The sequence below is a fragment of the Xylocopa sonorina genome, chromosome 5 (assembly GCF_050948175.1).
Source record: "Xylocopa sonorina isolate GNS202 chromosome 5, iyXylSono1_principal, whole genome shotgun sequence".
Taxonomy (NCBI): Eukaryota; Metazoa; Arthropoda; class Insecta; order Hymenoptera; family Apidae; genus Xylocopa; species Xylocopa sonorina.
Window position 1 is genome coordinate 2,094,833 of NC_135197.1, and position 27,872 is coordinate 2,122,704.

Consider the following 27,872-nt stretch of genomic DNA (forward strand, 5'->3'; position numbering starts at 1 on the left):
TGCAAATCCTGAAAATTCTCACCCTTTTGCGGATTATTTCTCTATTTCACTAATTCATTTTGTTGTTCGATTTCTAAATGAATTACACACACATATGCATATATAATGCAAAATTTGTTTTCGTGGTATTATATTTGAAATAACCATAATATAATCGTGAGTTTGTTTAACAAATTTTCAAAAATATCCAAATTTCGTTCTGTGTGATAGATAGAATAGTTCGATATAATTGTATATAATAAAATTGTTTACTACTATAACAGAGCACAAGCAAAACTAAAAATAAGCACTCACTCTGCAAAATATACCTAGCTGAAATAAGACTTTTACCTCCCGTAGATACAATATAATGCAAAAGCCACTCATTATCATCTCTACCGTGCAGTACATAAAAATCAACTCGCCGGGAGGTGGTGCGGCGAGCCTCGAAAGAGGCCCCAGGGAAGTTTATCGATCTCATACCAGAATAGGGCTGATTGTTCGGCCCCAGAATACGGTAAGAATCGGCGTAGCCGAGGATCCGGTTAAAAATCGGCGAAAGGACGAACGAAACGGCAATCGCGGATAGACGGCATAGAGAAAGAGGCGGTGCGGAAGAGTTTGGGGTAAAAATTTCTAGGACGAGGCGAGCGGGTGCAATGCACCGGTGTACGCGATATACGCTCCACGATCAATAGCTACCCCACCTTACTCGACCGGCGGCGCATGAATGAACCTCGCCTTTTACACACTACTCCGGTAGTAGTAGCTCTCTCTACTCGCGCGCGCCGGCACTGAGCTGCAACACCGCCGCCTTCGGCCAACGGGCGCAGAGGTTTTCAATACGATTCTTTTTTGTTTCTCCTAGCCGGATCTGTCTTTGCTTCATCTAACAACCAAAATTAACGAAATCTACGATACAAACAATCAGGATAATTAACTTCATTTATGTGACCGCGTTATAATCGTTCCCGAGCTAAAATGGCGTACACTAACAAATATGTATTCTATTCATCTTTTATGAAAAGAAATTATTTTTCTCCCTTTTTCTTAATTGTTTTTTTTTATGAAAACAATGAATCATATAAGTTTAAAAACAAAGGTGGTTTTCTGAACGATGTTTTATAGATTTTATGAACCACTCAAAGGAATTCTTTATTCAATCTGTACGAGATTTTTTTGATCTGACAATCAGTTATTGCCTGAATAGTCGATTAAAAGTGACAATACAGTGGTTATAAATTTTATAACCCGTTGCTTTGTAATTTGTTTTTAAGTGAGATGTTTTTTTTCTATGAAATTTAAAGCTTCATTTTCTATGAAATTCAATTCAAATTTTAATAATAATTTTTATTCCATTTGAAATTTATGATATTTATATACATATTTTTAAAAGAAATTATTACGTCTAAATAATTTTTAATCCATGTAAACTTGTGCTAATTTCACTAATAGTTTTCAAAGCGTACAGAGAATAAAATGAATAAAAATCGTCCCCTATACGAAATGGGACGAGCTCGAAGTTCATTCAGACTTTTTATACGCCGTTGAACAAAACGTGTTCCAATTTTTCCTATTCCAATAATCGCTGCCACGTAGCTGACCTATCTTCACTTTTTTTTAAGCTACCTACTTATGTGTACGTGTGTGTCGCGTAAATGATCAACATTTGTTCCTACAGAATTTGAATCTCTCTACGCTATCAAGACTAAATAATTATTTAAAAATTTCTATTCTTTAATTACCATAACTATTTGATATTTTCCACAGAGAGTAATTATTATGAGACTAATTTGTTCCAATGGTTATATAGGTTGAGAACCACCTGTTTCGAGGGCACTTGCGAGACACACAGTGCCGTATATAGGAGGAGCATTAGCCTCATATCCACCCACCGCATTATTACCGACGACTCCGGTTATACGATTAATGCGCGAGCTGAATTCATCGCGCGCGATTGTGTAAACTCGAGGATCGTCCTCCTCGACGAACTTGGAGAAGTTACAATTGATACGTGCGCCTCTGCTCTTTTTATCGCTTCCTTCTAGTTATAGTTATTGTGTGGCTTATACACAAGAACCAATCTTGCGTGGCGCACGGTTGAATTCATTCTACCAAGCCCTCTTATATTATTACTGAAAATATATTGCACTACATTTAAATAAATTAACTTGATCCTGAAATCTTTAATATTGTTTCATTTGTTTTCGAACAATTTGTACTGTTTAATATCATCCAAATCGTACTAAACAATTTTGGTAACGACATTGTTATGTGCTTCATACAGGCCAAAAGTTATCCCTTAATTTTTTTTTACTCGTTAGACATTTTCCATGTAATAAGATAGAACCGATATTCTGTGTCACCGAACCGGAGAAGTTTGAGCTATATTGATTTCCCTTCACATTCCTCACATCTGTCCACATATTGGCATTGACGATTCGTCTGATATCTGTTTCTCCACTTACTTGCCGCAATCTAACCCTTCAGGGACGACTTTTATATATTTGCAAGAGAAGATTCAGGATGAAATGAAGTTACAGCCAAGCAATAAAGATGATTTGCTTAAAAATGTATCCAAAGTTCAAAGTAAAGTTCATGCTAATGGTCCTTCGTTTTCGTGGAACGGTAATCAAACTAATAAGGTAGCAGCTATACAAACGTATAAGTAAAAATGGAAGCATAAAGTGACTCAAATCTTGTAATTTTATTTGAAAACAAAGAGACAATAGTACGAAGCTTACTTTAAACTTTCGATTTATCTTATAACTTTTATGCTAAACCGCCAATTTCTCAGTTTCTGTTTTATTTGTGGGACATATCTCTAACAGTGTAGTTGATGAGTTTCAATGGGAAAGCACGCGATATATTATCTGAAAGTTGGATGAAGGAACTCGGTATTTGCAGGGTAGCCAAGTCGAACGGTAAACATCTGGTACATATTATGCTTCTCTGGAAATTGTTCGCCGTAAGTTGGCGAACAAATAGAACTATGCTCTTTATGAGGAACACTGATACTCTTACGGGTTGCCGTTAGAAAACCGCAAACGAGAGGAGAAGCCTTCGATTAGTCACCACTATGACTTAACGTAACTAATTAAAGTTACTATGACTGCACATCACCACTTCTAAAAATATAATGGATTCACTTGGCAGTAAAGTCGGCAATTACATTACCTATGATATACTAGCAATTAAATTGCATTAATCAGATAAAAGTTTATTGTAAATTAACTTCCATTTTCTGATATTTTAATTTTATATCTTTTTAACTGAATCGATAGTTTGAAGGAAAATAACGTTAAATGCCTTTTCTCTGAGAAATTAAACTACATCTACATAATTTACTTATCTTCATTTTACAAGTAGTTGAACTTCTCGCAATTGTTCTTATAATAAAGGAAGCAATGACCATCGATCTAAAGAAAGTACAACAGACGAAAGTAACAGGTGCACCAACCTTTCTGCCGGTTTCAAATCACGATTTCACAAGATTATCTCGCCTTATCTGCTGCGTTTTATGTTTTACATCCGTTCACGTTTAATTAGCAGGGAACACGTAGCTGGTGCTTGTAACCTGCCATCGAAATGTCCGTCAGCCTGGATCCGTGGGCGAGCACTTTCCTTTTCGTAGGTGCTATTAAACAAACACCGCCTCTGTCGATCGTTTCGACTGTATACCTGCTCGAACGCCACAGCTCGTGTGCATACCTGGCTAATGAGCGGTCACCTACTCCCATCGTTATGATATATTCAAGGATCTTGCGGTTCACTGCTGGCTCCGCCATTGTGCACTAATTAATATTCATATTATAATTTACGCATATCTGACGCGTTACGGGCTTGAAGTTCAATTAGATTTTATGGATATCTTGCAGTTTTATTTCCTTCTCTTTCTGATTCCAATTTACCGAGTTCTCTAGTTTTCCACTTTCTTACTTTACTACTTTCGCTGTATAAATTGTATAAATAACTATACATAATCTTTAATTCTTACAGGAATTGAGTGTTATATAAATAGAAAGACTAAAAGTTATAATTAAAAAGGTTGAACTTAAATAGTGTTGGTCATTTGGCAATCGACAGAAGGATATTGAAGAGGAAAAAAAAAGAATGATCGGTAATAAAGAATGATCGATCGATGAAGGGTAGAGATCGTAATATCGTTTTACGTGAACGTGCTTTTAAATTCGCGTATGAATGAAGCCATTCGCGTGCAGTGATGATTCAGACGGGGCCAGTATGTAGAAATGTGTTCTACCCCTTTCTCGTCACACCCTCTTCATATTTCTTTCTCCTTTTTCGCCACGCTTTTTCGCGACTATTTGTTTTTGTCTGTCTATCGGGACACACTGACTTCTTTAACTCTTCAACACTAGAAGTACTAAACTCAAATTTAGTTCTGCCCTTTGTGATCTACGGATTTCTTTAAAAATTGCTTTTTGATGGAACTTTGTTACCATCGCAATAATATTTTTCATTATTTTGTTCATTTTTATTCGAACGGTAGCCCCGACAGCAGTGATATTTTTTGGAAAGTAATTGAAACTTTATTGAAACTTTTTATTGCATATTTCATAAAAGTATACAAAATAGTTGAGTACTGCTAGACATGTGGCAGTTTCCAAGTGTTAAGAACGTAAATTACACCAATAGGGAGTGACCGGGAGTGATTTAATTGTAAAGATACGTATAAGTATGGAACCGACTAGTATTTATGCACGTACTTACGTAATCCTACCATCGCGTGAATCTAGTTGCTTTTTAGATTTAAATTTTTCTCGCTATTTATTTACTGAATTTTATACGTATCTTGAATCGAATGCCATGCAGGCTTAGATCTCAATAGTTCGATTTTTCGGTAATTTTTATTTCATTTTATTCAAATATTATAATTAAATTTATTCTTTTTTCATTTACTTCCTTTTAGGAATGACGCAATCTTTATACCGTGTGTTCCATTTTTTCTGATCAGAAAATGATTTTCCTGTTATATAAAACCTATTGCAATGCTATTCATTTAAATGTTTCTAGCGATAAAAATAGTAACGCTGAGCTAATTGAAAAGAAAAAAATGAACTGCTCCAGAGTAAAGTAGGTACATAGTGATTGTCTCAACGATTCTGATAACTGGTGTGATACTACTCCGATTTCTGCTTGTGTTAATGTCATACGAGGTACCATTGTTGAAAGAGTCTGCGCTTAATGATAAAAATTTCCGTCTGTTATTCTGAACCTTTATAGCTCTTAATTTTGTACAAATATATGAAATAAATAATTCTATATATAGATCCATAAAGAATACTGTATATGAATAGGTATCGAAGTCTTTTTTAATAAAATTATATTATCTTCCAGAAACAATTATCTATTAACGAAGGACATTCAGATTGGACGTTCTATAGAGACGTAATGGAAATAATTTAAAATGAAATAGCGGAACAATATGAAGTTCCCAGCCACTGAACAAGACTTCTTTATCTTAAGACAGGAGATTACTGTTAAGTCACGTAATAAAGTGACGGTCGCTCATTATTATGCAGGTATTGCGCATTACATGCCTCCAGCTCATACTATTAAAATAGTAACGCGACGATATAGGCAGAAAGATTCCTTGCTTGTGCTAAATACCTTACTCTCTCAAGAGAATAATGTTCCTTCGCTGACGATTCTTTCTTCTACTCTGTCTGCTGTCGTCTCAATTCATCACTGGTTACACTTAATTGAGTCAATCATCGAACAGAGAGAGGTTCTGCATAAAAGAGAGAATTCCTTAAATTATGTAACCAATATTTCTAGTATTGCTACCAACACGTGGAATTCTCGTAAATCGTAAATGTATATAAATGCAGATCTGTAAAAAGTACACAGAAGCTGCAAGAAACAGTAGTCAGTATAATTTCAACATTACAATTATCACGTGTCATCTTTTTTTTTTTGTTTTTGCATGAATATGTGCTGCCTGACTGCGAAATAATTATGCAAAAAGTCAGCGAGTAAATCTATGATAGAAAATGTAGAAGTATACAAAAGAGATTCCTAACAGTAATCTAAGCAAGTTGAAGATATTACAGATAAGGAAATAGTTAGAAACGAGAGTCGAGGCAATTTATGAACTTACGTATATTTTGTAATTTTCTCACTAGCCAATAAATACGTAATTATGTTTTGGCAACACCTAGAATCTATAGATTTATGGTTCGCAGCAAAATCTAAATTTGGCTATTTTCTATCATCTCCCTTTAATATAATGGAACAGAGGAACGATTTTATCGTCGTTAAAGCTTTCACGACCCGATAGCATCCTCGACACTGTACTAGATGCCACTATTTATAGGTTTCCATTGCAACTCGAGCAATAATCGAGTTTAGCTTTCGTCTGCATCTGAAACGTTCAGCCTGTTCTCGTTCTTTAGTTTGCAACGTCGTTTTAAATTCGATATACAATTTAATCAGTGATAATTGAAGAAGTCAGTGCTTCGGTGATTAGTACTAGCTGGTGTTAGTGTTTCCATAAGAAATTTTATTAAAATCTTTCTTTAGAGTTTTTTTTGGTATAGTCATTATCTAGAATTGAAAAATCTGGCTGGTTGAATTCCTTGAAAACTACTGTCCTTATCAGTTACACATAAAAATCGTCAATGATTCTATAGAATTTTTAAATTAAAATCTTCATTTTTACATTTAATAGTCATCTAAATTGAATCTTTTTGCTGTGGTTTTTGATTCTAGTTAAAAAGGCGGAACGTTTCTTGGTCGCGGTGACAAAGTTTCTTTGTACTGATACGCCGTCGAGATCAACGTTCTGCAGCTAAGAATAAGCACGGAGTTGTTGGTGGAATGAGTTTGTGGTTTTATAAATTAAAAGGCTCCTCAGCGTGATTGAAACAAGGTGTCGCGAGATTTATGGCTGTGATTTGTAGACCGTGTTTAAAAATTTCTCGCGAACCTTCCACAGTAAACACATCGTAAAATATAGATAATAGTCGCACAAGGAGTACGAAAAATATAATACATATCATAACTTGGGAAAATGAGTCAGTTTTCTATTTTGTAACCAATACAAGACTATTTTCTGCAATTTTCTTGTCTTTTCTCTGTAAACTCGGTGAATCAACATCTGTATCTTTTTCGAGAAAAACATTATGTTCTTTTGAACCTTATTTGTTCCTGAAATTGTTTAATGTCGTACGTCAATTTTGATTTTGATTTGTGAATTTTTCCATCATAATTCCAGTTAAATCGTAGTGTCCAAGTTAAAGCGTTACTAGTTTTTTATACGAACAGATAACAATCGCTCAGATCGAGGAGAGTCTATCACTTCGCGCATAATTATTAAGGGAATGTTGGAAACTGGAACGTGCGAATATAAATAAACCGATGAACGCATGTCTAAATGTCCGAAGAAATGGACGAACGAATTCAGATAATTATAGTCGGTGAAAATAGGTCGTTTAACTGGGTAAATGCTTAACCGTGATTTGTTGTGGATGACTCTAATTATTCGGAACGGTTGAACGTCGAAAAATTAAGCTAAACCGCCTCGTTTTCACGAGGAAGTTTTTAGAGTATACTATTAACTAGATAATAAGCATAATTTGTCAGGCAGCAAGTTTTTCTTGTCCACCAGTTTTGTCACGAGTTCTCATGTTCATCAGTCGTCGTGCCGCAATTATTCTGAGTTAAGATCGGTCTTGTTTAATGTATTATATTTGAATTCTCTATATGTTTGTGTCGTTTCAAATAATAGTAGTCGCAGATGAAAAGTTGGATTTCTTTTTGTTTCGATGTTTATTAGATACCTATCTCTGTTTTCTTTTAATATTATTATTTTAAGAAACATTGGAAACGAAAATTAAGTAACAACGTCGAATGAAAAATAGAAAAGCAGCGTTATTTTTAATAATAATGGTTATTATTGTATGTGTACGAGGTTTTACAGGATACAACGAACATTTTCACGAGATTCAATCGCGAAGTCTTGTTCCATTGCACGTTCATTCGATTTGCTTCTGCAATTCGCAGAAGCGTGACTCGTGTTATTTACCATTGATAGTAGAAAATATCTTGCTACGGGTTTCAAGTATTGTTTCTTTGCCCCAGAAAATATTCCGGTTCCTCGAATACTTTGTTAACAGGTGTAAAAATATTTCAAATTTCTCATTCCTTTGACTTGGTACTAAACGAAACATTCGAATTCGTTTATAATTGAATTTTATTTATCTAATTCTTCAATCGAATCCAAAATACGAGGAGCAATAATCACTGTAAAAAAGTGTAGTGATCTACAAATAAATTGCAGTAGCAAATAATGAAAATAAGGCAAAAAGTGTAGATAAGTATGGGTATGTAACTTTCACGTGACATTGTAGAGAGTTAACAGTTAGAACTTTTTGTAATTCAAGTCTGACCAGAATCCTCTACCATTACGGGAATAGAAAATTCCTGTTTCTCCTGACTCCGAAATTTGAATTGAATTAATTAATCGCAACTAAAGAATTGCCCTAGAGTTTATCAAGAAACGAGGCCGTCATCTATAACAATAAACGTAATTTTTATATAAGGAGTCGAAAGAATGTTCTCTTTAGCGGTATTGAAAAGAATCAGTTTCTTTATGTTCGTTATCTCACCGGAGAAGAAACGATATCTCATCGACGGAAGAAAAAATCGTGCACCCTTCAGTTTTCGCGGATAACGTAAATTTCAATATCTCAATCGTTGCACCGGCGGGAGTCGTGCATTTCTAACGAATTGCAGCTGCATAACTCTCACAGTTCGTTGCATCGTAAGCGCAAACTGTATGTTCACACGCGAGTTTAAATCCCATCTTACGTACGCATCGTGCTACACGATCGATATCGCTTAGAAATTATCGGTGTTCCGATGTTGTGTTTCCAATGACATCGTCACGCACTCGCCGAATCGGCTCGTCACGCTAACTGTTCAAATATTCCATACATCTATTCACCGTGATTCCTTCCATCTACTATTCGGCACAATCCATAACGGCTTTTACAAGCTAACTTTTACGGGACCATGTTCGCTTGCCTCGCTGTACCTTCATGAAAAATATTCAGTGAACCGATGAAGAACAGGACACGTAGTTTGCGTCATATTCTTTAAGTTCATTGTATCTTAAAAGTGTGTGTGTAAATTGAATGAAAATAATTTAAACATCAACTCATCTTTTTGTTACTTACATCTTGTACGTTTTTAGCGTGGAACGATGTCGAGTATTTTAACGTACCTCATTAACTTCTTGTAGAACAGTTTACAGATTAAAAAGTTATGTAAAATAAAATACGAAACATAATCTGGCCTTCTGATTACCATAATAAAGGATAAATATTTTTAGATCGATAAGTGATAGAAAATGCTTGTTGTGGTACTATAAAATTAGAAAAAACAAATATTTCACGCAAATAGAATTAGTATTCTAACATGTTGAACTGTTTCATAAATTTTAAAAATTTCCCTTGTTCAGAATGGTATCATCTTCGTAAAATAATCTACATAATATCTGCGTGGATTGTTAGATAACGATGTCGCATCGTTAACTACTATTCCAGGTGAGACTTGTATTTGATTGCTCTTGTGTTTGTGTGTGTGTATGGAAACGATATGCTGTCCTTAACACGCAAAAAACGAGGACGGAAATTTATTTTAATTGCTGGCACGAGTTATACGCCGGAGATTCCGTTCTTTCAACTACTAGTTGCACGAAGAAATTGTCGAATTAATTCTGATTTCCCTCTCTTTTTCTTTTTGCATAGCTCTTAATGATCCGATTGAACATTGCCAACAAATATATCGTTCAATTGCACTCAAATACAGATGTTCGTTGTCCGTTTGAAGCAGAATTTACACTATCCGTTATATATTTACATATAAACGATATGATGTTCTACGAGTAGCAATTAAGTTCAAGATTAAACATTTATTCCTGTTAAATAGTATTTGCACGCTTTGATTATGAATTCGCTACGTAGTTAATCTTCCTTTCTCCTTGTGACTTTATTAGCATCTCCTTAACAGAAATTATTTTTATGTAAGTACAAACGCTTGCGAAAACAATTTCGGAAAGAATACGATATTTAATTTAAAAAAATTACTAATAGAAGTTTTTAGGAGATAGGACGGTGCAAAGGATGCAGAGTATTCGATGGCTAAATAAAATGAGCAGGAAACGTCGTTAATTTAGCTTAAACGGAACAATGCCTGGGCTTTAATGTGCCTTTTGCTTCTGCTGTTTATTCATGAGTATATCCCTCTAATTGTTGTAATAAGAGACTATTTCCCCATTATTAATCACAATGATAAACTGTTTCAGATCTGAATGTACATTATTAATCACGAATTTAATATTCCATTAAATACGAAGGAGAAATGTATTTCTAAAAGAAAGGTAACACTTTCTACAAAAGCCAAATTAAAATTAAAAAGCTATTAAATAATTATTAGCGTATTACATGGCGTATCCTTTTTCTTCCCATACTTTTACATTATAATTATTCAAAATTTACCTAAAATAAGCTAAACAAGTTTACAGTTCTGTATAAAAGTTTTACACTACGCACTAATCGGTGGTCTATACAAATTACAATTATTTATTACATGGTACAGTAACATTTCTCTTAATTACAAGCAACCAACGTAATTTCAAGGTAGCAATAGAGTGTTTGAAATGTGAGTCTCATCAAACATACCAGGTTCCTCCTTTTTCGTATAGGTGCTTTCGTATACTGTCGTATTTCTCGACAATTTTGGTTCTGCACGCTGCCGATGGGTTAATAGAATTCTCTCAGACGATTGTAATTAATCAACCATTGTCTGGCTAACGAGTTCTTTTCGAATCCATCGATATCGTTTCACCCGAAGACAACATCCAGCCGCTTGAAATTGCAAATCTCATTCAGTTCGCTTTGCTTCAATGAGAAACGATTGTTTATTACAGAATGGTTTCTATATAATCCACGATAAAAAGATCAAATTTTTTAATAACACAAACGCTGTAGTTGAAACACTGCAACAAAAATTTTCAATATTTTCTGTTTATTTTTGTTGCAAATTTAAAGTCCTTCGACGATCTTATTTCTTTCTCGGATTCTTTTTTCCTAAGTATCAGGACATTTCATCAGGTTTTTGAGAAATATTTGCAAACTAGAGAGAGGAGTGGCATAAATTTAGACTGGGCTATTTGCTCCTTTAGAGTGCAAAGCAGCCGGCGATGTTGTTCCGACGTCGAAGGCCGTATCGATCGCAGTAGCATTTATAAATAAAGATTTAACATTCTGCCGTGGAATGTCGAGCGGAAGTAACGCGTTTGAAGACGTGCGTAAAACGCGGTTGAATGAAAAAGGTGAAAGTGTGGTTCCCCTGCTGGGACTGTCTCTTGATCTCTTTGACAATCATTTTCCCAAAACTTTGAAGGATACATCATCCAATCAGTTTCTCCTCTTTGATCATTTAAAAGAGTATTCTTGTTCGATTCAACCATTTATACTACAGATAATTAGACTTGTACCTTTTCTGAATTTTCCTAGTTTTTTTTTCTTTTTTTGCTACTGATTAAAATTGATCTTTAGGATTATTCGGTATCTGGTTAATACCGAGGATTTAAGTCTATCAAGGCGATTTTAATTACTTCTATTATTATATAATTTAATTTCACGCTTCGGTGTACCGTTTCTCTTGCTTCTATAGAAATGAAATTACGGGTCAAGGACACAGAGTGTTCATTTCTTATTTTCGAGCACTGAAGAGAGCGTGAAGTAAGATATTTCTAAAATTAATTATGCTTCAATGTCTTCTTTGATATCGTCGTATGAATAGAATAAAATTAAATATGTATTTTTCATTGCAGGACTTCTCGCAATTAACGAAGGAGCTCGCAGCAGCCCGTGAAAGTATCCTAGAAAGAGAAGAAGAGATATCGGAGCTGAAAGCGGAGAGGAATAATACTCGTGTACGTAGAACAGGCCTCTAATGCATCTTATAGTTTGAAGCCGGTACTTGTGTCCACGATATTGCTCACCAAGACGATTCTATTGCCCTTCCGCAGCTTCTGCTCGAACATCTGGAATGCCTGGTCTCCCGGCACGAGCGATCGCTTAGGATGACTGTGGTGAAGAGGCAAGCCGCCGCGCAATCTGGAGTATCGTCCGAAGTTGAAGTGCTCAAAGCTCTGAAAAGTCTGTTCGAGCACCACAAGGCTTTAGACGAGAAAGTAAGAACTTTCTGATCCATTGTTTGACGACATTGACACGTTTGCAACCTTGACGGGGGATGCAGAACACTGCATCCCTCCGCCTATTCAACCCTAAAACTGGTACTCGTTGCACAATTTGAAGCACTGAACTGCATATACAACTAGATGTCGTTATTGAGTACAGAAACTAACTGATTTATGCTGCTATTGACTCTATAAAATTGTAGATTTGAAAAAAAAAATCAAAATTGACGAACGTAACGATTTACCAGTGGAACAGAATGGAGTAATAAGAAAAAACGATGTAAGACTTTAGGAGCTTATAGCTATTATTATGAACAGCAACAAATATTGCTTAAATTCTTAATCAATGCGAGTTCTAAAATCAATCTTTAGCAAATGTTCGCAATGAAAGAGCATCTTTGATTCCCTATCTAAGCAAGTTTTTGCTGTAGATATGATCGTTATGTGGTCTTCGTTTCGGAGATAATCGCAACAAATTTTACTTAAACTTAACTTGGAAACTATAGTGAAGTAATGTTTATGAGTAGAAGAACGTTGCTAAGTATAATAATTTTGGCAACACATGTAAAAATTAAGCTAATTAGAGATACTTCTTGTATTATGAACAGTTATCCAATTCTTTTTATTGTATCTGTGTATTTTGACTATGACTACTTAGGCATTAGTCTATCTATGAACGATATTTAACGCAGTGATCTTGCGGCAAGTAATAGAAAATGTATGCCATACGATACCTAATACCGACAGAATATTTAAAAATGTACGTCACGGCCTATCATATTCAAATGACAATATTGAAATGGAACAAAAATACATCGAACATCTCTTGTGAATATGGTAACCCACTTTTTTGTTTGCATAGAATGGAATAATCGTAACGTTTATGCTGATTAGGCATTTTTTTCGTCTCGATTAATGCTATAAGTCCTTAAAGTGCTACATTATTTCTTGTTATCGTCTTATACAATATTAATGTAAAATGCAGTATAATAGAAAATGTAACATTACAAAAGATAATAATATTTAATGGCGATCGATTTTTAGGTACGAGAACGATTACGAGTGGCATTGGAAAGAAATTCATGTCTGGAAGAGGAGTTAGCTATGTCCAGAGAAGAGGTATAATTTTTTTTCACTTAATTTCATGTATTCTCTAAAAATATTTATATCACAAGTTTAGTAATTAAATGGTGTATCAAGTATTGATAATTCCGATAAATTCGCAGCTCCAACAATACAAGTTAAGCGGACATGCGCCTAAAGCTATAGAAGATAGACCCAAGGAAAACGGGCAGACGGAGGATGGCCAGCAACAGAACAAGGTAGTTGAGAAGCACCTCTACGATCCTGCACATCCATGAATAATGCACTCACACACACTGCTCCGTCATACTTCACAGTCACATTCATCATGCCTACAAGAAAAGGGGTGTTCAACATGTTTGACCGTCGTGAATTGCATTTATTCGATCTTTTCACTATGCATGTTTATGGTTTTGATATAACTCAGTATCTCACTTAGTCACGCCGTTTTACATAGAGTGATAAAGTTCGTTTCCTGCGTCATCTCTCGTTCTCTTTCTCTCTATCTGTGATACGCTTCTAATCTCGGCGCTAGGTATTGATCGATTTCAAAGTTATTGGTCACAGATTTCAGCCTTTCGCTCGTGTACATTTAACGATTACAGGGCATACTTTGCACCCTTTTAGAGGCTTTTGGTCATTGGTGATTCTCATGTATCATAATTTAAACCACAGTAGTTACTATCAGTCATGTTATATTCCATGTTTCATTAAACGCTTCTCTTTTCTATAAAACAATTCCAAAATCGTTTCAAGTTACAATACATTTTTTATGTCAATCAGAAAGAAAATTCATGTGCAGCGTCATCCTCGAATAGAGTTCAAATCTGTACCGATAAACTGACCATCTGTTTCTCATTCATCTCGATCGTTGCATCCATAATAAGAATGCATCTGCAATAATAGCGTGCACGGTAGTGGTTTAGTCGCGTCTAGCTGTATAGATATGTAGTTGTTGGGAATTGCGCGGCGATGCAGGACAGGCAATGCGAGCGAGGCATTCTGAATGTAGTGTTGTGATCGGGCAGAATGAAACTGAGCAGGCAGGAGGCCAGCAGGAACAGCAGCAGCAACCACAGCAACAGCAGCAGCAGCAGCAGTCGGTACAAAAGCTAGGTACGGAGAGGTCAACAGAGATCGGGAATAGGCTGAGCAATGGCAGTCTCGATCCAGTGGACCAGGATTCTGCGGCGCGAGTAATAGATTTGCAAGCTACTCTTGACAAGCAGGTATGAAACTATCACGGCAAAGTACTTAGAGTACGTATGATCTATCATTTATTTAGGAACAGAATCAGGTAGATGGATTTGTGGATCAAGACGTTTCATACAATAAAATATGTATACTCGTGTGTTGATTTTTTTTTAGATGCAGAACGAATAAATCTTTCCTTTTTGCATGTACTTCAAGCGATTTGCAAATTTACACGAGTTTAGAAGAATGTTTCAATATTGCCATTCTTCAATTGAAAACGTAGAGAGACTGCTTCCTTTACGCTGCATGCTGTTAACACGATCGATTACTTTCAATAATATTATATTAGGAAGTGATTTCACTTGTACATGAGACTGATAAAAAATCCTTTTAGATAAATGTGTACTACGCTCGTTCAATGTTACAGAGTATCATAGAGAGTTCTAAAATGAAGTATTAAGCTCTATGATTCCTTTTTTCATATTATAATGTGACTGTTTAAGAAAAATGAAGCAAAAGAAAAAGTGAATTGATAACATGTGTGTAACTTAAATTATTCTCCGGGTAATTATGCCATAATATCATTGGCGTCCGTAGCATGTTATGGAATGAATATACCAACGATATATGTCCAGCGTTCTACATTTGCATGATCTAGTAAATAAGAATGAATCTAATTTCCTGAGCAAACTTGATGAATAGCTTAATTGTTACTGTAATATACACATACCAACACAAAACATACCATACAATGTGAAAACATTTACAATTTGTAACTATGATGTATATTTAAACTTAGATGTAGTATAGTATCCCCAAGTCAAAATTAGAGCAGGAAATTGACTTGTAACAGCTTGCATAATTGTATTATTCTTAATATAGGAGACACTATTTTTTATGCTCCTTTTATATACATACAAGTAGTATGCCTGATATAAATTGACTTTTGTTAATAATAAATTGTAATAATTATTCTAGAGTTCAGAGTTGAGTACATGGCAGCGACGGGTGGCCGAATTAACCAGCCGAATGACGGAGTTAGAAGAAACGTTGTCCAAGGCTCAAAAAGATCTCCTAAAAACACAAGAAACTAATGTCAAACTGCAAAGAGACTTGCGCGAAAATGTTGCCCAAAAAGAGGACCAAGAAGAAAGGATAGCAACTCTTGAAAAACGATATATCAATGCTCAACGAGAGTCCACCAGTTTACATGATCTCAATGAAAAGTTGGAACAGGAGCTGCAACATAAGAAGGCTCAATTGAAGGTAAATTGTATTTCTATACTAATGAGTCTTTTACAAATAATGGTTTAGAGATTTCCGTAAAATAATTTAAAATTAATTCATATATACATTGCTAAAAAATTATAGCAAAAATGTGAAATGTGCAGAAAAAAATAACAAACCTGTTCATATGTTAATATAAAAAGTGATCAGAATTTATGCAAGTAAATATTATTATTTATATGTTATATTAGCAGAAGTATTGATACAATTCTGGCATTGGTGTACCATGTCATTTATATTCATAAGTTCAGCTTTTATCATTATACAGTATATTTTATCAAGAGAAAGTATTCACTGTTCTTTCCTGTACATCTCAGTTTCTGTTTAGACTTTTTAATAAAGTAATTAGCACAAAATGCAGAAATCTTTGGAACACTGTACACATTCAGTATCGCTTGTCTGATTTATTATTTAAATATGTTTTAGCTCCAAGAAGAAAAAATAGCAGCAATACAGGAAAAATTAGAACTAGCAGAACAGAAATTAGCCCAATATGCTAAGTTACCAGAAATGGAAGAGCAATTAAAGCAGAGGATGGAGGCTCTGACGCAGGTGAGGAGGCCCAACCAGGTACGCAGGGGAATTAAGTCGTCGTATCATCAATTTATTCTTTTCTTATTCCTCTGCACTTCTATCGATATTTCCTCATCCCCCAAATATACCTATGTCTAAAATGCTTGTCCGTTTAATATCTTTTCTTAAAGAGAGCCTTTATTCTACTTCAGCTTATACATTGAATTTCTGGCAGCATTTTCTTGTTATTCTTCGCCTGTGCCTACCTACATACCACACGAACAATGAACATACTTCAGATTCTTTTTTTAAATTTCATCCAATTGGATGATCATATAATCATAATTCGCTAAGGTAAAGCTCATTTTCAATTATACACTGAGGATACTGAACATTGCAATCGATGTGATTATTTTCAGAGCTTATTAATAACTTGTAGTTTGGCATTTTTCTCACATTTCTGTAGAAATATGTGTATTCTAGGCACGTATTTATTCGTTAATCAAACACATCGTTATCTCTTCGTGTTAAATTTATAGAAAGATTAATTTGAAACTTGAAATTAAAAAGTGATTCAATAGGTGTAACTTTATAAACTTGCCTTCAATTATATCCAAAATCGTTGAGCATTGATTTTAATTGTGTAAATTATTTAATAAGCAGGCTCAAGAAAGACACGGCAGTGCTGAGGATAGAATACAAAGATTGGAAACGCAACTCGAAGAGAAAAATGCAGAAGTGATGCGTGTCAATCAGCGGCTTAAGATGAACGAAGAACATAATACGCGGCTTAGTACAACCGTTGATAAATTATTGTCAGGTAATTCATATACGTTTTCTACTTAATATATCGTTGATTATGTAGAAAGTCTTATCATATTTATTAACATTAATTTATCTCATCAGAATCCAACGAAAGATTACAAGTACATTTGAAAGAAAGAATGCACGCGTTAGAAGAAAAAAATGCACTTACACAGGAACTTGAAAAGACAAGAAAAATCGCTGATGATCTTCAAAATGAGAAGGCCGAAATAGTTAAAGAATTAGGGAAAGCTCGCCTAGAAATCGATACTGTAAAGAGACAGATGCTTCAGCAAGAAATTGCATTCAATATTCAACAAACAGATGCTTTAACTAGAAGTTTATCTCCTAATGCTGTGGATCCAGGTTCCTTTTCTAGGAGTGCGAGTCATAGTAGCTTCGACACTCATTCTTTGCCAAGAAGAACGGGCAAGCGACCCGCGATCGAAGAAGACCCATCAAAGGTAATTTTAATTAAAAAAGAAAATTGTAACCTATGGTTAAAAAAAAAATATGGATACTATATTGTTTACATTTTTTCAGAATTATGTAGCACGTACTTTAGCGGAACAGGAATGGGAAAAATTGCAACAAGCACACGTCCTTGCAAACGTACAACAAGCATTTGACGTTTCTAGCGATGCAGAAGGTGATGGCGATAATGAAAGTCTGTTCAGTTGTACAGCTGATGTAATTAGTCCTACGGGGCATACGGATGCTCAAACATTAGCGCTGATGTTACAAGAACAATTAGATGCGATTAATAATGAAATTAGATTGATCCAGGTAAAGACTGATTCAATTAACTATCTTTTAAGCACCATATTTCTTAAATCAGTATATCAAATTGTATATTGGATGAAGGAAGAAAAACAAAGTACCGAAGCGCGAGCTGAAGAACTGGAGTCACGAGTTGGTAGTCTTGAGCATATGAATTTGTTAGCAAGAGGACGAAGTCTTGAACGAGCTTCGCCACCATTAAGTGGACGATCTACTCCAAAATCACATCATAGTCCTAACAGGGATTACTTACATAAATACCATACCGTAAGTATTTGTTAATAATAATTTTAACATTCGTTATAATAATCCTTAATAATAATTTTAACGTATGCTTTTAATATTCTTATCAATTGTAAGGCACCAGCGTCAATGTCTCCAGCGCATCTCCACCAGTATGCTGCATCTTTAGCTAGTCCAGGTCAACTTTCAGAATCCCTTCCTGCAAGCCAGGTTGGTTATTGTAAAATGTGACTACTATTTTTATAATTATTTAACATTTCTATTCCAATTTGTTATTTATTATAGTTGCAGTTATCAGGCGAGGAATTACATTCAGTGAGTGAAAGAGACAGCACTGGTGGTGCAGGAAGTGGTGGCAGCGATGCGGCTTCACCGTTGACCACTCGATCAATCAGGCTAGAACGAGTAGCACAGGCACTTGCTCATAGTCAAGAGGAGCTCAGAAGGTACGTGTTTAATATTCGATTTGTTTGTGTTGAAAACAAACTTTAAAAACTTCATTGTGAATCTAAATATCTGTGAATTATACGAGCACTATCTGAAAAGTTATAATAGTACATTGTGAATACAACTTTAGCAACCACATCTCTGACAATATGGACTGTTTAAAAAGTTTTTATTTATCGTTTCTTTTCGCTTTCTGTTTCATTTTATGCTGAGAAACAGTTAAGAGTTAACTTAACTCGGACGAATTTCTTTAAAACCACAGCATAATTACAGTAAACAGTAGTTTGACTGTAGTCGGACAGTGCGACTACTCGCAGACTACACTCCAACTATTTACTTCTATTCACAAATTCATTCAAGTATTGGACTTACGTTTGTCGATATGGACTTTCCAGCGAACATCGAAATGTTGTCGTGAGTGATCGGCATATTATCCGCGAACAGTTTGCGTGTTTGCATTTTTCATCTGTGGTTCTAAAGTGGTCCAAAATAAGATAAATAATGAATTTAAAGTCTAGAATAGTGATATGTATAAAGAGTGTTGAAATTTTCAAAGTCCTTACGTACATAGAAGTGGGATTGCCAAAGATCCAGTAATAATTTTGTAAGTAGTTAGCATTGTACGTTGTTTATGCTGTCAGACGCACTGGACAAGCCGGATTTCCCAGCAGTGGTTTTCCAGCTCACAGGTTAATTAAAGATTGTAGTACTGCATGTAATCCGCAACATATGCCGCTGTGCACGACATATTTGAGTGGCCCATGTGGGCATGAAATGAACAACCTTCAGATCGACCTAAGTGACATCGATGGTAACAGATCCTTTTTATACCTTTTTTTGGAAAAAGGGATTTACTAAGATGATCTTAGGTTCCCATCCAATAGCCCCCAACTATCTTAAAAGTAGAGATTGATAAATATAAATACTTGACATTTTATCATGAATGTTCCCACTTTTCTTATAATTAATCTTTTATCAGAAGAATGATATAATCAATGAATAGTATGCAAGGTGTCACATACATGCCTACAGCCCCAATTTTCGAGCACAGTGGTACGGACGAACCATCTGATAGATCTGATAGAAATGAGTCCCTGGAAGAAACTGATATTAGCTTCTTCCATACACCGTACATTCAAGCCTGCCCAATTCACGATAGACATCGCTGTCTCAAACAAACGAGGGAATTTAGACAGCCAAGAGAATTGCATCGAGTTAACGTCGCGTCTGAATCTTCTGCTCGAATAAGGTTGTTTTTTTGCAAAACAGATACAAGGATATAGATGGATCCGAGCGATATTAATTAATAATTTTATGATCGGAATAAAAATTGGATTTCTTTTAAATAGAATACTTTGATAAGATGGTCTTTCTATATCTTTGTCCATAAATAGTACTTTTATGGCGATCCCATCTCATAAGCAGTGATCAGCTATATTTCCAGGTTTTTATGCCTTGCCTGTAATACTGAGTAGGTATTACAACTTTCATTATTTCGTTAAACATAGTTGAACATTTTGGATGTTCCTGGAAAAATATTCTCTATTCTTTCTTCTCGTATTATATCGTGTTCATAAATTGAACTGAAGCCTCGATTTAATGATTCTTTTCCATGGACTTCTAAAGTCACTGGCACTGCTTTTTTACTTATTAGTTCATTAGTTATATGTGCTTGTAGCAATTGTCACAAAGCAGCTTGCAAACAACTTTGAAGCCACTGCTAGTTGATACAAGTTTATGGACGTTTTGAATAGTGAAAAATTAAAAATCGGATACATGTTACATTATATTTGTACCTAAACAGCATCTGTGCTTATGCTATGCATATAAACACCATATATCACTGCTAAATTTTGTTTCAAGTAATGCAATTCACTTGGCTCTGTAAGTTCCCTAATCATATCTTACCTCATACAATTTAAAATATATTAAACGGTAAAGAACACTAACTGATACTGTTTAAATACTAAAAAGTACAAGATATTAGTCTACTTAACAATGTACCACTAGTAAATTTTGTTGTTTGATATAATTATATATGATTTAAAAGATCTATAAATAATTCTGCTACTTTAAACTACTTAAATGATGTAAGAATTATATATAGTATGTAGAAGGAAAGTAAAAGCCATATAGTGTGTGGGCTAGAATGCATTATTTAGAGTAGAAATAGAAACTAGATTAGCGCTCCATGCAGCAGGCATGGGCAACATAACAACGGCGCACTCAATTCTGGGACTCCCCCTTCCCCATTGTCCTCACGTCATAGCAGCCAGGACAGTTTGCACAAGAACAACTTATCTGGAGTTGGATTGCCAATTGGACAGTTATCTAGCTCACATTTGCACATGCAATCTACCATGAGTCCAGCAACAGCAGCTGCAGTGGCTGCAGCTCAAAAAAAGAAGGGCATTAAGAGTAGTCTCGGCAGATTTTTCAGCAAGAAAGAGAAGGTGATACAAATTGTAATTACATAAATTAATACTAGGAGAGTCGACTGAACAAATTGTGTATACTTCAGAAGAAACTAATTTGTGCAAATTGTATTATATTTACTGTTATGCATTTCAATCGACTCTTGTAGAAAGGCCAAATATGAAAAGCTAAGAAGGATAAAAGAGAATTACTATTATAGATTAAGGGAAAAGATACACCAATGCCTGGAGATATACCAGGTATGGGTGGAGCAACCACACTTGCAGATCCTGATTATGGAGATAGCGTTTCTGTAGCTGGAACTATGGGCAGTAAAAGTGATTTTGATCGTAGAAAAAAGAAAAGGTATATGAACACAATTGACAATTATATTATTTAAATATAAGTGGTTGTTATGATATTTATTTTCTTTCAGTCCCAGTATGTTTGGAAGTATGTTAGATTCTTCGCGGCATGAACTTTTAGCGGAAGCAATGAAAGCTGGTACACCCTTTGCTCTATGGAATGGACCAACCGTGGTTGCTTGGCTTGAGCTCTGGGTAGGCATGCCGACCTGGTATGTTGCAGCTTGTCGAGCAAACGTTAAAAGTGGTGCCATAATGAGTGCTCTTAGTGACACTGAGATTCAACGTGAAATTGGTATAAGGTACAAAGCGATATTAATTAAAAGATATGATAGGCTATTATAATATATCTATATATATATATATATATATATATATTGTGCATGTATAATCTAATAATCTGTATTTTTAGTAATCCTCTGCATCGATTAAAATTACGACTAGCTATTCAAGAAATGGTATCACTCACGAGCCCATCAGCACCAAAAACCTCTCGCACAACTTTAGCATTCGGAGATATGAACCACGAATGGATTGGTAATGTTTGGCTTCCAAGTCTTGGTTTGCCTCAGTATCGATCCACTTTCATGGAGTGCCTTGTTGATGCTAGAATGTTGGATCACCTTACCAAAAAAGACCTTCGTGGTCAACTTAGAATGGTTGATAGTTTTCACAGGTAATGATTCCCCGAATAGAGTGGATCGTGTCAGATGATTTGATCTGAATTTAATTTGTTCCAACAGAACAAGTTTGCAATACGGCATTTCGTGCTTGAAGCGACTAAATTATGATAGGCAACAATTAGAAGAAAGAAGACGAATGGCGGAAGGTGCCAACGTTGACGTTCTTGTATGGAGTAACGATCGCGTTATAAGATGGGTGCATTCTATCGGCCTGAAAGTAATTCCATCTTACATTCCTCTGAATGTTTCACTGATGTCCACTGATATATTGTGATAAAATATAATTTTATGCTTAGGAATACGGAAACAACCTCATAGAATCTGGAGTACATGGAGCCCTTATAGCTCTTGATGAAAGTTTTGACGCGAATAGTTTTGCTTTAACTTTGCAAATTCCAACCCAAAATACACAAGTGAGTTCTTTTTATCAATTTAGTGTTATTATATCAGTATAACAGTTCAAAAATATTATACGTGTATCACCTATTCTTATGTTTCAACAGGCTCGACAATTGTTAGAAATGGAGTTTGCAAATTTATTAAATGTAGGAACAGAAAGGCGACTCGATGAATCGAATAGTATGAAATCCTGATCCAACTCGTCTAGTAGGCTGCCTCATCTTCAACCACATCACGTCTAGTCCAAAACCCCAGCTATTACTAATCTCTGTACGCAAGTGTGTTGTAAAAGTTGTAAGAGCTTTAAATATCATTTTAAGGATATCGTCATACTGTTAAGAGCTCTAACAAGCGGTAATATGAAAAAACAATCGACGTAAATTGTTAAATAAAGAAGGGCGTGATTTATCGTATGTTCGAGAAGAAAATTTAAAGTGTTTTATCGATTTTTATGTCGCGTATGTTTCATAAACCGCCTGTTACGTGTTTGTCCGATAAAGAATAATGATTCTGAATCAATTTACTCTCATATAGATACTGAAATGTAGCGAGCGGTCAAGGAATCGTGATATATATTTTTCCTCGAAAGCTAGAGAATCAGTTATAGATAATTGCGACAATAATTCTGTCTAATTTTGTCTTGATTTCGCAATCATAGCGATTTGTAGTTTCCAAAATAATAAATATTCATGAGGTAACATTTTGATAACGTGATCGCATATTTCTTATACTATATTACGTACTTATATGCTGTGTAACTAATAGTTAAAACAACTATATATTTTGATAATATACCACATACCGCACAAAATAAAAATCGCGAAATTATATTAGTGCCATTGCTCTCGAGGAAACTGTTTATGTACAAGAAAGAGACTGCGTTCTATATTTCTGCATCTATAAGACGGTGACCTAATAAGCGATATATATATATATATATATATATATATATATATATATATATATATATATATATATATATATATGAGAAAAAATATATATATACATATTACTCTGCACAGAAGGAGCAGCAGAATACTTGTTCTCCTCTGTTATTTCGATGAATTTTGAATGTTTGTAGATCACATATAAACACGTAATATATAAAAGAATTATACGGAAGCAACTATCGCAATTAGAAAAGTATCAAACAGGGAACCAGTTGCATGGACGTGTTTGAAAAAGCTCGCTTTTTATTTACCGTGGACTAAAAAACGGACATTTTATACCAAAATAATCGCGCAATGTATAAGTACATGTACGAAACGTTAGTAGATGTTATAAAATTAAGGGAAATTTGTAATTTTAATTGACAACTGAACACTCTATCGATCGGTAACATATATTATTCTATGCTTATTACGCATATTATTAATTTTATTTCGTTATAAAGGAATCGTCATTTATCGTTCCGCTCTCTAGCATTTCTAATTCGTTCAGAGAACAAATTTCTTTGTTGATAGTTCATTTCTAAGTATTTGTTATAATATCTATTTTTTTTCTCAAAGTTCCAAGAACGTTTATTATTAGATTCGATCGGTAGTGAAAGAAAATTCAGAAGAACAAAAAGCATTAATAAACATAATTGAAAAGTTAGGGCATAAAAAAATAATAATGAGAAATAAGGGGAATGGTCATAACGAAAACGGCAAAAAGTACAGTGATAATGGCCATAAATATAACTACTAACAATACTGACGATGTTGCTGAAGACAATGATTGCGTTGATAATTATAATTACCTATTACAAAATGTTATCAAGCTGAAGGTGTGACGAAAGACTGAGACTTCCACAGCGACTGTAACGACGAAACTGGTCATGATAGAGACGATCACAATAATGATGATGATAAGTTATAATGGAATGTTGTTAATGTTGTTGATACTTGAGGAATCATTGTTGTTGATGTTTGTTTCCCTGTGCAGTACATTCTGAAAGCTGTTCATTCGTTGTAACTTCATCGCGCTGCAAGACCTTCCGAACGGGCGCAAACGTACCAAATAGTTTCTACCAAAGACATCGCAATAAAGTACGATGATTTTTATGATCGTATGTGTGTACAAGAATGTAATGTTGCCACCCAATATATATATGTACGCAGTAGAAAGATCAAAATATTTCATACATGTAAAGATCATAATGTACAGTTTCATTCTTCGGCATGTGTTATCCTTTTTATTTTTTTTTTTTTTTTTTTTTTTTTTTTCCTAAGTGCCACCGATCAGTTGAAATATTTCTAGATAATCAGAAAGACTCGCTAAGCCAAAGCAACATTACGCTACCTCAATACTGAGATACGGTGGTACACTTGTTTCTTTGTATAAATACTTTGAAAACTGATCCTATTGTTTTCAATGATCATTGTTAATTTCTATGGTGTACTAAGTCCTAATATTTCTTGTTGATCTTGCGTCGAAAAGTAAATGATTGTAGCGAAAACGTTTTCATGGGAAAATTATGTCACATGTAGTTATTAGAAGAAGTAAACTATCGAAGAATAAAAAAATGAGGATTAATAACTTGAAACTGCGCATGTGTTTAGTTATTTTAGCGACATTGGATGATTTCCCAAGTGCTGTAGAAAGCTACATTTGTGGTAAAACATTTCTACACTAACAGTACGATGTACTATTTTCATTCTAATGTAATGCTACACAATTGTACAGAACTAATTTGTACAAAGCTAAATAGGTAAACAAAGCTGAGTCACTTTGTGAAACAGAATGGCCGTCTCTCCCTTTCGGAAGTGTCTGCAGTATGTGTAAATGACTGAACTTATTTTTAATGTACGCTAGTTAATAGTGTCTATGGACATTCCAAGGAAAAAAGAAGTGACAGCAAACCTTCCAAAAAGCAGCCACATTCATAATCGCATATGTGTGAATCATGACTCGATATGTAGCAGCTTTTGCCGCCTTCTACGCGTATATAACTATAAATATATACATAGATATGAAAAAAAAGTTTCGCCTGAATCCAGCCTCCGACTGCTCGGTATCGAATAGAGCTTGAATAAGCAAAACTAATAGCAACTACTATATGCGTAATGTTTTTACCAAAAGTAATAAACGATTGCTTAAACTTAGATTTCGTCTTGCCTTCGATTTTCTTCAATACATTATAATTCTTTTTTGTAAAAAGAACAATGTATTTAATCTTTTTCTATGTATACGCTGATAGAGAAGTAAAAGTTTGAGACATTAACTATTGTCTTCAGCAATGCTGGATAAATGATCCTTCTATTTCAATTGAATGCAATAGCTCTGCGTATTCTATCAAATTAAAACTATCCAGAAAAGTACACTTATACAACGTTTAAGTTTCATTCTTATCGGTTTACACATATCATAAAAATGTAAAAAGTATTTATAGAAAGATCACATTAAAGGCGCGATATTGTTTCTCTATATATTTGACTTTTGTTTATTAAGAAAAAAAACAAATATATATATATATATATATATATATATATATATATATATATATATATATATATATATATATATATATATGTATACACATATACGTGCTGATACATGGTAAAAACATACACGTAAATCATGTGGAATACTGTGATGTAATAGTCTTGTAGTATGTGTTACTTCAAAATGTATTTTTTTTTCTTTATATACTTCTTTGTATGCTCAATTCGGCCGAACTGGCGGAAAAACAAGTTCGACATTATTCTGGATTTTTGTACAACATACGTTTGTGAGTGTTAAAATACTAGTTACTGTACATATGATGTATGTGTGTGCGTGAATGTGTACGTGTATATATCATTCTCTATGTATATATGAATTATTTATTAACAATCTTGTAATTTTTAAACGTTTAGTGGCAAGCCCAATGCGGTTGAATATAATAAGATTCCGACAAAGTTTGAACAAATGTTAATATAAAATATTCAACTACCTGCCTTCTGAATGAATGTTATAATGTATTCTGTTGAAATTTATCTATATAATTGAAAATTATATTAAATTAGTGCAGCAACCTGGAAACAAAAGTGATTAAAAAATTATGGATTTGAAATAACTATGTATTAAGCTGTAGCTACTAATGAATATATAACGAACACAAAATAAATTCATTCAGAAGCAAAGGAAATTGTTTAAAGTTAAGAATTGCACAGGAATCATTGGGCCCATATTAAATGAGATGAGAAAGAAATTTTTTAATTTATATGGCATTTTTGTCAGGGTCATCCACTACAGAAAATAGTTACAATATTTAATTTCATTAAAAATGTTCTATAAATGTGTTAGTAAATCATTGTAAAAAACTTATTTTGTATGCGATGATTCTATACAACGAATGCCTAAATTATCAGTTTATAATTGTACTGACTTTTTTTTTATATCCGACTACCTTATCTGAGTTATTAGGTAACTGTGTCAGCATAAAAAGGTAACAATTATGTTAGTAACAGAATTGTCGAATATATTTCTAAATGTGAAGTAGTATAAAACTATACATTTACATATATACATATTTGTAGATATATGTTATATATGTACGTATGTATAGTAAAATAGACAGTGCACAAATAAAGAAATTTTTCGATCATTGTCAGAACAGGGGTTGGCAAAAATATTTAATTAAACTTTATATCATTCATACGGATCGGTTTTTATGCAATTTGTACTTATTTGTTTAGCATGAAATTCTTATAACTATTTAAATTGTATCATTCGTACCTAAAATAGATTTATACTTGAAATACCTAAAGTATTGTTTCTGGCATTTACAAGTCACATTACATAATTATTTATTCATTTAAAATACTTGTAATTTCTTTCAGAAAATAAATAGAACACAACCGTAGTCCTTATGTCATTTCATTTTTGTGAACGATGGAGTTTTGGAGTTTGCTAGGAATTAATTACATGGTTTAAAAATATAAATATACATATATATATATATGTACAAAAATGAGGTAAATAGGAAAATGACGAGTGCGTGTGAAAAAAATAAAAAACTTAGTAAAATATATTATATAACATATTTGAATGAGTGCACTGTGCAGTTTGTGCATAGCTCATTTTGTTTGAAAGTTAGTGATGTCATGTACTACTTCACGTTTTCTATATTGAATGTAAAATAGTGTTTCATGTTGACATAAAACACCATTTTAGCTGTGATGTTAACAATAGAGAATTCGTGTAGAGATGCAAAGCAAAAGAAGAATTACTACATAATAGAAATGAATTTTTGTGTCATGTTTATTATAATGACAATTCAGTATTACGATATGTACCAATGTTTGCTGACTAAGAATTCTACTACTGGTTAACGTCATATGCTAACAAAATGTGAGAAGAAACTATAAAAAAGAAAACAGCACACATTTTTAAAAAATCACAACGAGGCACAAATTTTAAAATTGGACAGACGATAATATCCGTGTCCAAAATTATCCTGGAACGTTACGTAATCAAGAATTG

The 27,872-nt window shown here is 34.1% G+C and overlaps 1 protein-coding gene across 9 annotated transcripts in view; it reads left to right on the forward strand.

The window, feature by feature from the left end:
* The window catches only part of Liprin-alpha (PTPRF interacting protein alpha), a 34,330-nt gene extending 10,973 nt beyond the window's left edge, over window positions 1–23,357 (forward strand). Inside the window, exons 3-23 of one of the 9 annotated variants that reach the window (XM_076895276.1) lie at window positions 11,843–11,944; window positions 12,041–12,205; window positions 13,256–13,330; window positions 13,438–13,533; window positions 14,323–14,523; window positions 15,467–15,754; window positions 16,202–16,345; window positions 16,949–17,108; window positions 17,195–17,556; window positions 17,636–17,878; window positions 17,957–18,139; window positions 18,233–18,325; window positions 18,401–18,561; window positions 19,204–19,251; window positions 20,763–21,015; window positions 21,198–21,343; window positions 21,414–21,644; window positions 21,755–22,018; window positions 22,086–22,242; window positions 22,322–22,438; window positions 22,529–23,357. In XM_076895276.1, coding sequence (XP_076751391.1) covers window positions 11,843–11,944; window positions 12,041–12,205; window positions 13,256–13,330; window positions 13,438–13,533; window positions 14,323–14,523; window positions 15,467–15,754; window positions 16,202–16,345; window positions 16,949–17,108; window positions 17,195–17,556; window positions 17,636–17,878; window positions 17,957–18,139; window positions 18,233–18,325; window positions 18,401–18,561; window positions 19,204–19,251; window positions 20,763–21,015; window positions 21,198–21,343; window positions 21,414–21,644; window positions 21,755–22,018; window positions 22,086–22,242; window positions 22,322–22,438; window positions 22,529–22,618 — 3,579 coding nt within the window. In that variant the 3' untranslated portion in view covers window positions 22,619–23,357. Of the gene's footprint in view, window positions 1–11,842; window positions 11,945–12,040; window positions 12,206–13,255; window positions 13,331–13,437; window positions 13,534–14,306; window positions 14,524–15,466; window positions 15,755–16,201; window positions 16,346–16,948; window positions 17,109–17,194; window positions 17,557–17,635; window positions 17,879–17,956; window positions 18,140–18,232; window positions 18,326–18,400; window positions 18,562–19,203; window positions 19,252–20,759; window positions 21,016–21,197; window positions 21,344–21,413; window positions 21,645–21,754; window positions 22,019–22,085; window positions 22,243–22,321; window positions 22,439–22,528 lie in introns of those variants that run through there. The other 8 variants (XM_076895283.1, XM_076895277.1, XM_076895278.1 and 5 more) reach the window with 8 other exon arrangements.
* Window positions 23,358–27,872: the final 4,515 nt, after the last annotated feature.